Source organism: Capsella rubella, unplaced genomic scaffold, assembly GCF_000375325.1.
Source record: "Capsella rubella cultivar Monte Gargano unplaced genomic scaffold, Caprub1_0 scaffold_1, whole genome shotgun sequence".
NCBI classification, from domain to species: domain Eukaryota; kingdom Viridiplantae; phylum Streptophyta; class Magnoliopsida; order Brassicales; family Brassicaceae; genus Capsella; species Capsella rubella.
Window position 1 is genome coordinate 18,632,489 of NW_006238923.1, and position 12,467 is coordinate 18,644,955.

General features: G+C 34.9%; 3 protein-coding genes across 4 annotated transcripts; 2 read left to right on the top strand and 1 right to left on the bottom strand.

Annotated features, from left to right (window-relative positions):
- The first annotated feature begins 1,680 nt into the window (after positions 1-1,680).
- LOC17898817 (ABC transporter G family member 10) lies at positions 1,681-3,834 on the top strand. Its single transcript, XM_006307014.2, has one exon. It carries the CDS (start codon positions 1,889-1,891, stop codon positions 3,659-3,661), a length of 1,773 nt encoding a protein of 590 aa, XP_006307076.1. The 5' UTR covers positions 1,681-1,888; the 3' UTR covers positions 3,662-3,834.
- On the bottom strand, positions 3,801-6,558 carry LOC17898468 (protein DJ-1 homolog B). The gene is made up of 8 exons (XM_006307462.2): positions 6,390-6,558; positions 6,111-6,311; positions 5,735-5,884; positions 5,465-5,647; positions 5,016-5,096; positions 4,545-4,745; positions 4,309-4,449; positions 3,801-4,147 (listed from the first exon to the last, which is right to left on the bottom strand). The coding sequence occupies exons 1-8, from the start codon at positions 6,408-6,410 to the stop codon at positions 3,950-3,952; spliced, it is 1,176 nt and encodes a 391-aa protein (XP_006307524.2). The 5' UTR covers positions 6,411-6,558; the 3' UTR covers positions 3,801-3,949.
- Positions 6,559-7,282: 724 nt separating this feature from the next.
- LOC17899737 (probable beta-1,3-galactosyltransferase 14) lies at positions 7,283-9,674 on the top strand. 2 transcript variants are annotated; one of them, XM_023789729.1, is made up of 8 exons: positions 7,283-7,774; positions 8,170-8,322; positions 8,429-8,511; positions 8,607-8,706; positions 8,809-8,922; positions 9,009-9,151; positions 9,294-9,385; positions 9,473-9,674. In XM_023789729.1, exons 1-7 carry the CDS (start codon positions 7,419-7,421, stop codon positions 9,380-9,382), a joined length of 1,038 nt encoding a protein of 345 aa, XP_023645497.1. In that variant the 5' UTR covers positions 7,283-7,418; the 3' UTR covers positions 9,383-9,385; positions 9,473-9,674. The 2 variants fall into 2 exon arrangements, with proteins under 2 accessions (XP_023645497.1, XP_006305251.1); XM_006305189.2 differs by having other exon boundaries at positions 9,294-9,674.
- The last annotated feature ends 2,793 nt before the right edge of the window (positions 9,675-12,467 follow it).

Sequence of the window (12,467 nt, forward strand, 5' to 3'; positions counted from 1 at the left end):
CCAAGGCAGTTCAACTACTTAACCATGGTACTGATCCCTATGTTGTTGGGTAAGGCTGCTGCATTTGTTTCTACCAGCTGAGCTAGTTTTCTAGCACCAGCTACTCTGAAATAGGTTCTACCACCTCTAGCATTGTTCCTTATCCACTGCTCATATGATACTTTGGGTCATATGGAACAGCCTTTCCATTAATGAAAGGTTCTCCTGAAAAGAGTCATTCAAGAACCCCATCAATAAGACTAATTAATCTCTGACGAGAGATCAAATATTGGTGTCACTTGCAAATTTCAACAATGCATAATTATATATCAAGTGTAAATTAATCAACATACCTCCATAGTCTTTGTTCTTCTCATCCATGTAGGATCAGGAAGAACCCATCTAACCTCCATGTGAATGAATATATTATAGGGAAGGTTGAAAATCATATACTGTATAAGATCAACCAAAAGCACAAAGCTTTCTCTGGTGATCTCGATCGGTAGTGAACAACAAAGGAACTAATTACTAGAACGAGTCGTAATTATATATTTGTATGTCCAATGAAGCCACCACCCATGTATAAAGACTTGAAAAAATCAAAGAAGCACCCCATCTTGAGGATATATATATGGTGGTAGCCGTACGTGATAATTAGATGCAAATAATCACAGCCATTAGCCCATTATATAACATTTTATGTGAAATTGGAAGATACAGATGAATTTTTTTCTAATTTAATTATCTATTTCAAATATTTGATGTTCAAGATTAATAGTTTGTTAGTAGACTAGATGAAATTTTATTGATCTACAATTCCATGCATAGCTTTTTAGAATTGAAAGATCTTGGAAAATTTTGAAAAAGTTTCGTAAGAATAATATATGTTAAACAAAAACTCCTTCTTATTCTTCTTTTTAGAGATCTTTTAATTCGGTTTTATTCATCATAACCTTTTTGAAACCCAAAAACCAAAGAAGCCAAATTTTCAACCCAAACCGATCCGAACGTCCACCTAACAACATACACCTTTCATAATATGTTTAGATTTAACCAGCTGCAAACATTTATTTTCTTTCTTATTAGTATCCTAAAAGGCTTAAATAATCTAACAAATTAACACATTGTGAAAGGTGGAAACCTTAGGAGATTGTTCCGAGTTTCCCGTACGTGAAACCTCTAAATGGCAAGCAAAGAAGTCCGAAACACGTTAGTTAAATTTGCAGGTAATGCATATAACCACCAAACAGGGTTACCTCTCTTTATTAGAAAAACTAAAATAAAATTAGATAAAACAAGTTCACCAACAAAGCTTATGCAAAAACATTTCACAGTCAATATTTCAGCTCACCCAAATTTGAGATTCTCCAGAAGAAACCAATCTCTTTCTAACTTACTCTTTTTTTTTATTTTGCTTTTCTCAATTCTTAAACCCAAACCCAATATAAGAAAGATACAAAATATTTTAATTTCTTATAATCTCTTTTTTTTTTTTTTTACTTTCACCAAATTTATTCGATTGTTTTTTTTTAAAATAAGAAAACATGGCTCATTCCTATTAATTCATCTGAAAATCAAATATTATTTAAGAATTAAGAATTTTTTTTTTTTTTGGTCATACAAAATTAGTATAGCATATTAAAGCTTGGAATTATAAATATCTTTGATATATTTAGACATAGTCAAATGCTTTTCGGTTTTCATGGAAGGGAGACGAGAGAAAGCTATTAAAGTCTTTAAGCTTTCTGAATGTTTGAATAATATAAACGAGAGAGGTTCCTTAAGAGTTTGGTGTGTTAGTTCATCTTCTCTACCATTTATTCTTCACTTAATCTCACTCTTTGCTCATTTTCTTGATTACTCTAACTCTCAAAGTTTGATGCTTTCTTTGCTCCTCTTTCTCTCTTAGATGGAATTGCCGGTGAAAGCTCCTATTCCCGGTGCCCGGAATATCTCATATAGACTAGAAACCAATCATCTATCTTATCGGTTAGGCGGAAACACTCCAAAGCTTTCTAATTTATGTGGTTTGTTGAATGACAAGGAAGAAAAAGTTATTTTGAAGGATGTTTCTTGCGATGCAAGATCCGCAGAGATCACTGCCATCGCCGGTCCTAGTGGGGCTGGAAAAACCACGTTGCTGGAGATTCTCGCTGGAAAAGTTTCTCATGGGAAAGTTTCAGGTCAGGTGCTTGTCAATGGTAGGCCTATGGATGGTTCTGAGTACAGGAGGGTTTCAGGGTTTGTGCCACAAGAAGATGCTCTGTTTCCGTTTCTTACTGTGCAAGAAACACTGACATACAGCGCGCTCCTAAGGCTGAAGACTAAGAGGAAAGAAGCGGCTGCAAAGGTGACGAGGCTGATTCAAGAACTCGGTCTTGAACATGTTGCGGATTCAAGGATTGGTCAAGGATCAAGGTCTGGAATCTCTGGAGGAGAGAGAAGACGGGTTTCCATTGGAGTTGAACTTGTTCATGATCCAAATGTTATATTGATTGATGAGCCAACCTCCGGTTTGGATTCAGCGTCCGCTCTTCAAGTTGTGATGCTTCTCAAAGATATGACGGTTAAACAAGGTAAAACCATTGTTCTGACGATTCACCAGCCTGGCTTTCGAATACTTGAGCAGATAGACCGGATAGTGTTGCTCTCTAATGGGCTGGTTGTTCAAAACGGATCGGTTAATAGCCTTCATCAGAAGATTAAGTTCTCCGGTCACCAGATTCCTCGGCGTGTAAATGTCTTGGAGTATGCAATTGATATTGCAGGGAGTCTTGAACCGATCAGAACCCAGAGTTGCAGAGAAATCTCATGTTTTGGTCATAGCAAAACATGGAAGAGTTGCTATATTAATGCAAGAGGAGATTTTCAACAATCTGATTCTCACAGCAACTCAGTGTTAGAAGAAGTTCAGATACTTGGGCAAAGATCTTTCAAGAACATCTTCAGAACTAAGCAATTGTTCACAACTAGAGCTTTACAAGCCTCCATAGCCGGTCTAATACTCGGTTCGATTTACTTGAACGTGGGGAATCAAAAGCAAGAAGCAAAAGTCTTGCGAACAGGGTTCTTTGCCTTTACCCTCACTTTCCTGCTATCTTCCACAACAGAGGGACTTCCTATTTTCTTGCAAGACCGGAGAATCCTAATGAGAGAGACATCGAGAAGAGCTTACAGAGTTTTGTCTTACGTTTTAGCAGATACCCTCATTTTCATTCCCTTCCTGTTGATCATAAGCATGCTCTTTGCTACTCCGGTTTATTGGCTGGTCGGTCTCAGACGAGAGCTAGATGGGTTCTTCTACTTCTCATTGGTGATATGGATTGTTCTTCTGATGTCAAACTCCTTTGTTGCATGTTTCAGTGCTCTTGTCCCAAACTTCATAATGGGGACATCAGTAATCTCAGGTCTCATGGGATCTTTCTTCCTCTTTTCTGGGTACTTCATCACAAAGGAGAGGATCCCGGTTTACTGGGAGTTCATGCATTATCTCAGCCTCTTCAAGTATCCATTTGAATGCCTGATGATCAACGAGTATCGAGGAGATGTGTTCTTAAAACAACAAGACCTCAAGGAGTCTCAGAAATGGAGCAATCTTGGTATCATGGCAAGTTTCATCGTCGGGTACAGAGTCCTAGGATTCTTCATCTTATGGTACAGATGTTACAGAACAAGAAGGTAGGTTAATAACAATGATCTGCAGATATAATTCAATTTGTTTTGTAATTTTAAAAGAACAATTTACTTTCTTATATTCTTTTTTTTGGTCAGCATTTCTTATATTCTAAACTTCGCAATGTAAAGAAAAAAAAACATTCTGATGAACACAGAGTAACCTCATTTATTTATAAGACATTATTAAGCATCATACTCGTACAAAGCTCACCACAACAAAGGTTCACTCATTGATATTTTGATACTAAAGCCTTCTTTCTTATTAAGGTCACTCTTACCTAAGATACGCAAGAGTTTACACAAGTGTTGCCTTTGCAAGCTGAAGTCCTTTCTCGCGCCCGTAAAACTTTTCTACAATTGCGAGTGCAAACTCCAATGAGGTTCCTGGACCCCTGCTCGTTATGAGATTGCCGTCAACCAAAACTCTATGCTCGATGTGACTCTGGTCCGTCAGTTTGCTGCACATTGCTGGGAACGCTGTTGCCTTCTTACCCTGTACAAACACCCATAAACTTGTGACTCTTCCCTTAGTAATAAGAGTGAGAATAATAGGTTGATTACAGAATATTCCATGGCATCGGAAAAATAATGATCCTACGCATCTGAGTCTCTACAATGTGTATGCTATCGTGATTTCTCTCGTGTTGTTTGTACCTTGAGTAAACCATGCGGCTCAAAAACCAGAGCAGGAGAGGCACAAATTGCTCCATACGGTTTGTTTGATTCTGCCTGCTTCTTCAACATACTTACTAGCTTCTCTGAACTTGCAAATGCTTCAGCACCACCGAGACCACCCTATGAAGTAAAAGAGAAGTTCATATTATTGGCTGTCAATAAATTCAACTTGCTTGACACTATAAACTTTTGTCAATTGAAAAGTTAGCACTCACAGGCAACACAATCAGATCGTATGAATTCTTTTCAGCCTCATCGAGAAGCACATCTGCCACTAGCTTGACTTTACGAGATGCGACAACTTCCAAACTGTTGCCAAGCGCAGCAACAACGACATCTGCTTTTGCCCGCCTCAGGACATCAATGATAGCAACAGCTTCCATCTCCTCCGAGCCATTGGCAATGGGTACAAGAATCTGAAAAGGATAACCATGAACTCTCAGTGTTGGAAGATTAATTAAGACAGACGCACGAGCTCATCAAAGCAAGTGTGAACAGTTTTTCCAGTCAGGCCTTTTAAAAAGAAAAAAATAAATTTGATATTCATTACATAACCACCTGATGTCAAATTATATATATATATCTCTCTCACATTACAAATCTAATCAATCATAAAATAAAAGTCATCTGCAAATGTTAAGGGTATAAAACCCAAGTTTATAGCCTTATAGGCAATTGAAAGTTACCTTTGGGGTACCGTTGGACGACCAGCTGACTTGGTTAAGCTCAGTAATTGTATACTCATCACCAGGGTTGGGACGCATCACCTGATATGCAAAGGGGAGGGAGAAAGACTAAGAGGTTACCATGGAATGAAGACTATGCTACCAAGGAATGGTTGTGTCTTTGTAGAAAACTAAATTTTCCTGTATCCTATAAGCTTTCATTTGTCTGTAATCTCTCAAGAACAGTCAAATGATCACTGGACATGGGGAAGAATGCTGACCTAGGCTTTAAGGAAATCATAATATTAGTGAGGTGGAAAAAGTGTTATTTTTACTTTACATGAACAGATGGGGGCTCTGACAATACTAGGGTGTCTTTTTAAAGAGTATCAAATTAAATAAGTGCTCCCCTCAGTCTATAATTTGGAGATCAAATTGAGGTTGACAAAAGAGGCAGGGACAAGACATACTAAGGGGCCTGAGACTTCAACAGCTTTCTCTTTCCCAAGAAGTTGATCCACAAGCGTGACAGAGAACTCCATGGTGGTTCCAGGCCCTCTACTGGTCACTATCTTCCCATCTATTTCAACTCTTGACTCAACAGCTGTTGCACAAGTTGCCAGTTTCTCCATAAAAACCGGGTAACATGTTGCCTGAAAGGAACATATGTTATGATCTACATACCAAATACAAACTCAAAAGAAAGAAAACATCTAGAACACTGATCACTACGTACATACTTTTTTACCCTCTAGCAGACCCCAAGTACCAAGCGCTAATGCCGGCGCACAACAGACAGCAGCGTTAAGTCGTCCCTCAGTATCTTGTTTCTTCACCATATTCTCTAAAGGTTTACAGTTCTTAAGAGTCTCACCGCCGGGAAGTCCTCCCTTAACCAATCATAAAGAACATAAGCAACCAAATTATGAAGTACTATATTGCAATCATATATGAAATCGATACATCGAATAATTGCTTATAGCATTTCAAGAAAGAGTATAACTTTCTTCAATTGCATAGCGTTTAGCTTCAATTCTGCAACCATATGCTAATGTAGGCACAAGATAGTAAAAAGGGATCATCTTGATGAGATTGGTGGAGAGATCAGAGACGTACAGGGAGCATAATAAGGTCGAAAACGGAGTCAGTAATCTCAGAGAGAAGAGTATCGGCGACCATCTTGATTCCATGGCATGCATCAACGCCGACCTGATTCTCGACAGACGCCACCGTCACATCCGCCCCGCCTCGACGCAGAACATCGATCATCACCACCGCTTCAAACGGTTCCGTACCATGCGCAACGGGAATTAAAACCTAGAGAAACCTCGGATTAAACAATGGAGACTAATAAATAAAAGGATCGATAGGGTTCATAGTGACGAAATCGATTACCTTGTTAGTAGATGAAGCCATAGTTGCAGAGATAGAGAAGGATCGTCGATTTGCACGAAGAGAGGTTCGTCTGTAAGATTGAGAAGAAGAGTGATGGAGTTTATTAGTGTTAGAAAAGGGAGTGACAGTGATTGGGTTATTAAAATAGCAATGATGACACAACGACGACGCCATTGACGTTTTTCTTTTCCCCTTTCACTTTGATGAAAGAGAAGCTGTGATGAGACGAGCTTTATCATGACGTGTCTTAATCAGATTGGTTAGAAAGTGACAATAGCCACTAATCTTTACACAATCATAGATCAAGACGACGTGTAGTTTGATTAAGGTGAGAACAACGTCCCGTTTAACAGATATGTTCATGCACTTGTCGCCGTTTTGATGTTCATGATGGTGAGATGTTGTTTTGTGTTGATTAATTTCTTCTTGCTTCTACCTAAAATTAGAAGAGTTGAGTAGCTTTTGTGTCTTGAGCCTTAGCATTGAAGCAATCATCTATCATTAACGATTTTAAGATAATATATGAAAAGACATGAATGTATGTCGGATTTTCATGAAAATTTCTAGAGATCTGTCTTGAATCAAATTGTTTTTTTTAAAGATTTAAAAGAGATTAAATTGGGATAACGTACTCAATGGCTCATTTAAGTTTAATCAAATCTATGTTTGAATCTAAAAAGAGAAATTCATAGACAGCATTGATGTGAAGTCATTTAATAATCGATATATTTAGTCAAATTAACGTAGCCTAATTGGCGTTAATGTTTATAAATGCTTTTTCCGTAACATTAAAAATAAAATAAAAAGTTCATCTCTAATTCAAAAAATTAATTAAGAACCTATCTCTAATTCTCAATCCTCCAACACAAAACACGTAGTAAATATCATAATGAACTCAAGTTAGTATTAGTATAAATATGTGACCGGATCCGAAAAATTGGATCCACCGGATCGGAGGGAAAAAAAACCAAAAACGCAAACCCGTGACGCCATTAACGACGGTCGAGCTTGCTTGACGGAGACCATACAATGCATTCTCCTCGTAAACTATTCCACGCGCGTTCATCACTCGCCACGCGCCGATCAACGGCTCTCCTCGTATTAACTTCCCTAGCTATCGGGATCGCCGGTTTCACTTTCGGTCTCGCCGTGATTCTTTTGCCGGGTCTCCGATTAACCGGCCGCAATTGCTTGACGAACAGTCCTCCGAAGACGGTGCGAGTCGTCTGGGACGTCACCGGGAACAGTAACGGCGTTGTTGGTGGCGAAGAGAAAAGGCATAAGGTTATGGGATTCGTTGGTATTCAAACCGGATTCGGATCTGCTGGCCGGAGACGAGCACTTAGGAAGACATGGATGCCGTCAGATCCAGATGGACTTCGACGGTACTGATTGATTTTTTTTAATTCTCAGTGTCATTGTTCTTGTGAGTATCTGTTTGAATTGATAGCTTCAGGGGGTATGTGGAATCATAGCATCACTTAGAATTGATTTGATCTGGATTTTAATTAGCAAATCTTAGAGTTTAAAGAGATTTATGTGGATCTTACTTGATACATTGAAGTTAAAGCATTGAGGAACTTGGTTATGGTATTGATCAGGTGGTGCTGATTAGTGAACTTTGATTCCCAAAGTCTCACCAGGTTCAAGAAACTAGAGTTTGATCAACTTAATGGATTCTTGGTTTGCTGTAGTACATTAATTCTTGAATGCTTTCACGATTTAGATGGATATGCTTGTGTGTTTGCTTTTTCACTGAGTAAGACTCTGCCATATGCAGCTTGGAAGAATCTACGGGATTAGCCATCAGGTTTATGATAGGGAAAACGAAAAACGAGGAGAAAATGGCTGAGCTCAGAAGGGAAATCGCAGAGTATGATGACTTTGTACTGCTAGATATCGAAGAGGAGTACAGTAAGCTACCTTACAAAACGTTAGTAAAAGTGATTTGCTTCTTTTCTTTTTTCAGATCTTATCTAACACAACATGATTCAAAAGAGTCTAATCTTTGGTTGTTTTATTTTTTCTTTGTTGAATAGTTTGGCTTTCTTTAAAGCTGCATACGCGCTTTATGATTCTGAATTCTATGTCAAAGCTGACGATGATATATACTTGAGGCCTGGTGATTATCTCTTATGTTCTTTCATGTCTTCTGGAGAAATTTGTTTTTGGGACTTTGTATGGACTTCTGTAGTTTAATGTTATATTTTCCCACAGATCGACTCTCTCTGCTATTGGCGAAAGAGCGGAGTCACTCTCAGACATACCTAGGATGCTTGAAAAAGGGTCCAGTTTTCACAGATCCTAAGCTCAAATGGTAAGGACGAAAAGTTAATACACAGATCTTAACATGAAGAAGGCAAGTACAAAACTGAGAACTAATGTATGCTTGGTGGGATCAATAATTGGAAAATTGCAGGTATGAACCATTGTCTCATCTGCTGGGAAAAGAGTATTTTCTTCATGCTTATGGCCCGATTTATGCTCTCTCTGCTGATGTGGCAGCAAGTTTGGTTGCCCTCAAGAACAACAGGCATGTTCTGTTTTGTATAACTTGACTAAAAGATCATAGTGTCTGTTTTGCTTAGTAAAGAAATAAAACTTTGTGTGCAACTGCAGTTTCAGGATGTTTAACAACGAGGACGTAACAATAGGTGCGTGGATGCTGGCAATGAATGTCAACCACGAGAACCATCACACACTTTGTGAACCAGAATGCTCGCCTTCCTCTGTTGCTGTTTGGGACATCCCTAAATGCTCAGGTTCTGTTTATATTTCCTACAGTTTCTATAGTAGTAATATGATTAACACTTGAGGCGGTTCTGTTTTTCAATTCAATAGCATAACAAACAAAGAAAACCATTTGATCATAAGTTTTGAGGAATAAATGTGTAACCGGTGCAGGTCTTTGTAACCCAGAGAAAAGGATGTTGGAACTTCACAAGCAAGAAAGCTGCTCGAAAAGCCCGACTTTGCCATCGGATGATGAATGATATGTATATTATTTGTGTTATCACTGAAATGTCCTTAAAAACCTCTTCTCAGTGCTCGAAGCTCTATCACTTGCAGATTAATTTTTGCAGGCGAACCTGCAACGAGATTGTTTCACATAGATTCAAGTTTAGAGCTCAGTCAAACGAAGAGCTGAACAACAAAAGACAAGAGACAAGATTCAATTTTTGCACATGAACTAATTTTTTTAAAAAAAATTGTTAAAAAAAAGTACCTAATTCGATTATTTTCATAGTATTTACAATTTAACTAAAGCGAAACTAACTTAATCTTTTCTTTTATGTTATCAAATTCAATATTAAAACTTTTAAGTCTTAGAACTACTTAACTTCAAAAATTGTAGTTTTAGTTTTCATTAAGAAATGATAAATTAATATTAAGACATTTCTTTCTTAATCTTAATTTAATAATAAAAATGAGAATTTTATATTTAAAAAAAAAACTAAAGAATTTCACAAGTGATTTCAAAAACTAAAGAATTATTACTTGAAAAGATTAAAATTAGGCGATGAAATGGATATAATACCAAACTCTGTTATTTCATCGTATTGCAATTTAACACTTAAATATTTTTTACTAATCCAAACATATAAGAAAATATTTAATCAGTGAGTTAAACTGCAATACTTAATTAATTTGGAGTATTATATATATAATATTACATGTGAAATTATGTAGTTGTGTTAAAGTGAAATTAACTTAAAATTTTTTTTATCAAATTGTAGGATGTTATCACATTATTATTAACAAATTTAAGTGTTAAAATTATTTTACTTAAAAAAATGTTGAACAAATGATAACAAACCTAAGAACAAAAGCCGATGCAATGGATAGGATGATACCAAGATCGGTTATTTTTCTAAGTATTACAATTTAAGTTTATTTTATTAATCCAAACATCTAAGATCATATTTAATTAGTGAGTAAAATAATAATTTATTTGGAGTATTTTTTTATATATATAGTGATTGTTTAATTCTTTAGTTTTTCTAAAAGTGAAACTAAGTTATAAATATCTCAACTTTTTGATATTCAATTAATATTAAGAAATTTAAGTATTAAAGTTATTTTACTTAAAAAAAAGTTGAACAAATGATACCAAACTTACGAACCAAAGGCAATACAATGGATAAGATACCAAGCTCGGTTATTTTCCTAGTATTGCAATTTAACACTTAAACTTCTTTTATTAATCCAAATATCAAAGATCATAAGTAATTAGTGATCAAAATTTACAAAAATTGTTTTATTTGGAATATTTATATCTATAGTGGTTGTGAAATTCTTTAGTTTTTTAAACTTGAAACCATTTTCAGATCTAATGTGTTAATTATCTATATAATGATTGTTTAATTCTTTAGTTTTTCTAAAATTTAAACTAAGTTATAAATACACTAACTTTTTGATATTAAATTAATATTAAGAAATTTACTTGTTAAAATATATTTACTAGAAAAAATGTTGAACAAATGATACCAAACTTACGAACCAAAGGCAATGCAATGGATAGGATACCAAGCTCGGTTATTTTCCTAGTATTGCAATTTAACACTTAAACTTCTTTTATTAATCCAAACATCAAAGATCATAATTAATTAGTGAGTAAAATTTACAATAATTGATTTATTTGAAATATTTATATCTATAGTGGTTGTGAAATTCTTTAGTTTTAAAAAAAAATTGAAACCATTTTGAATGTGTTAATATATATAATAATGATTGCTTAATTCTTTAGTTTTTCTAAAAGTTATAATTATCTTAACTTTTTGATATTAAATTAATAATAAGAAGTTTAAGTGTTAAACTTACTTTACTAGAAAAAATGTTGAACAAATGATACCAAACTTACGAACCAAAGGCAATGCAATGGATAGGATACCAAACTCGATTATTCTCCTAGTATTGCAATTTAACACTTAAACTTCTTTTATTAATCCAAACATCAAAGATCCTAATTAATTAGTGAATGAAATATTTACAATAATTGATTTATTTGAAATATTTATATCTATAGTGGTTGTGAAATTCTTTAGTTTTTTAAAAAAACTTGAAACCATTTTGAATGTGTTATATAATGATTGTTTAATTCTTTAGTTTTTCTAACTAAAAGTGAAACTAAGTTATAATTATCTTAACTTTTTGATATTAAATTAATAATAAGAAGTTTAAGTGTTAAACTTACTTTACTAGAAAAAATGTTGAACAAATGATACCAAACTTACGAACCAAAGACAATGCAATGGATAGGATACCAAGCTCGATTATTCTCCTAGTATTGCAATTTAACACTTAAACTTCTTTTATTAATCCAAACATCAAAGATCATAATTAATTAGGGAGTAAAATTTGTAATTTTTAATTGATTTATTTGAAGTATTAATATATATAAATAGTGATTGTGAAATTCATTAGTTTTTTAAAAAAGTGAAACCATTTTTTGGTTATCAAATTAATATTAAGAAATATAAGTGTTAAAACGTCTTAAACTGAAAGAAAAAAAAAAAAGAGAATTGAAAGTAATAGCAAAACTTATGAACTAAAAAGACAATGCCATAGATCAAATTTGCAATTGTGTTTTTTAAATTAATATGGAGATTTAATATCATGGCAAATGCAAATTTGGTGTGAAACTTGCCTGAATCAAGTAGGACGAATGAGAAAACCCGAACCATTCCGCTCGTCCAAATCCAAATACAGAGAGACCTGCAAATTTTCCATTAGACGCGTAAATAGACGTTTTCATTATATTACACCAAAAAAAAAAAAAAAAGAGAAACAGACCAATGACATGTGTAAAAAGTTAAAGACATTTACACACGAATATTACTATCACTCATACATCCTAATGTATACACATCATCATCATCATCATCATCATTGTGTTCTCAAAAAAACAGTATATATAGCTGATGGACAAGTAATAAAATTCAATAATGGGAGTAGAGAATTGAAAACCATTTGCAAATTAAGTTTGGACTGGAGTACTATTATAAAGACAAGAAACTAACCGTACGTACGTATTCTCTCAATCTGCCTGCAATGTCAAAGCTGGGACTGCAATGTCAA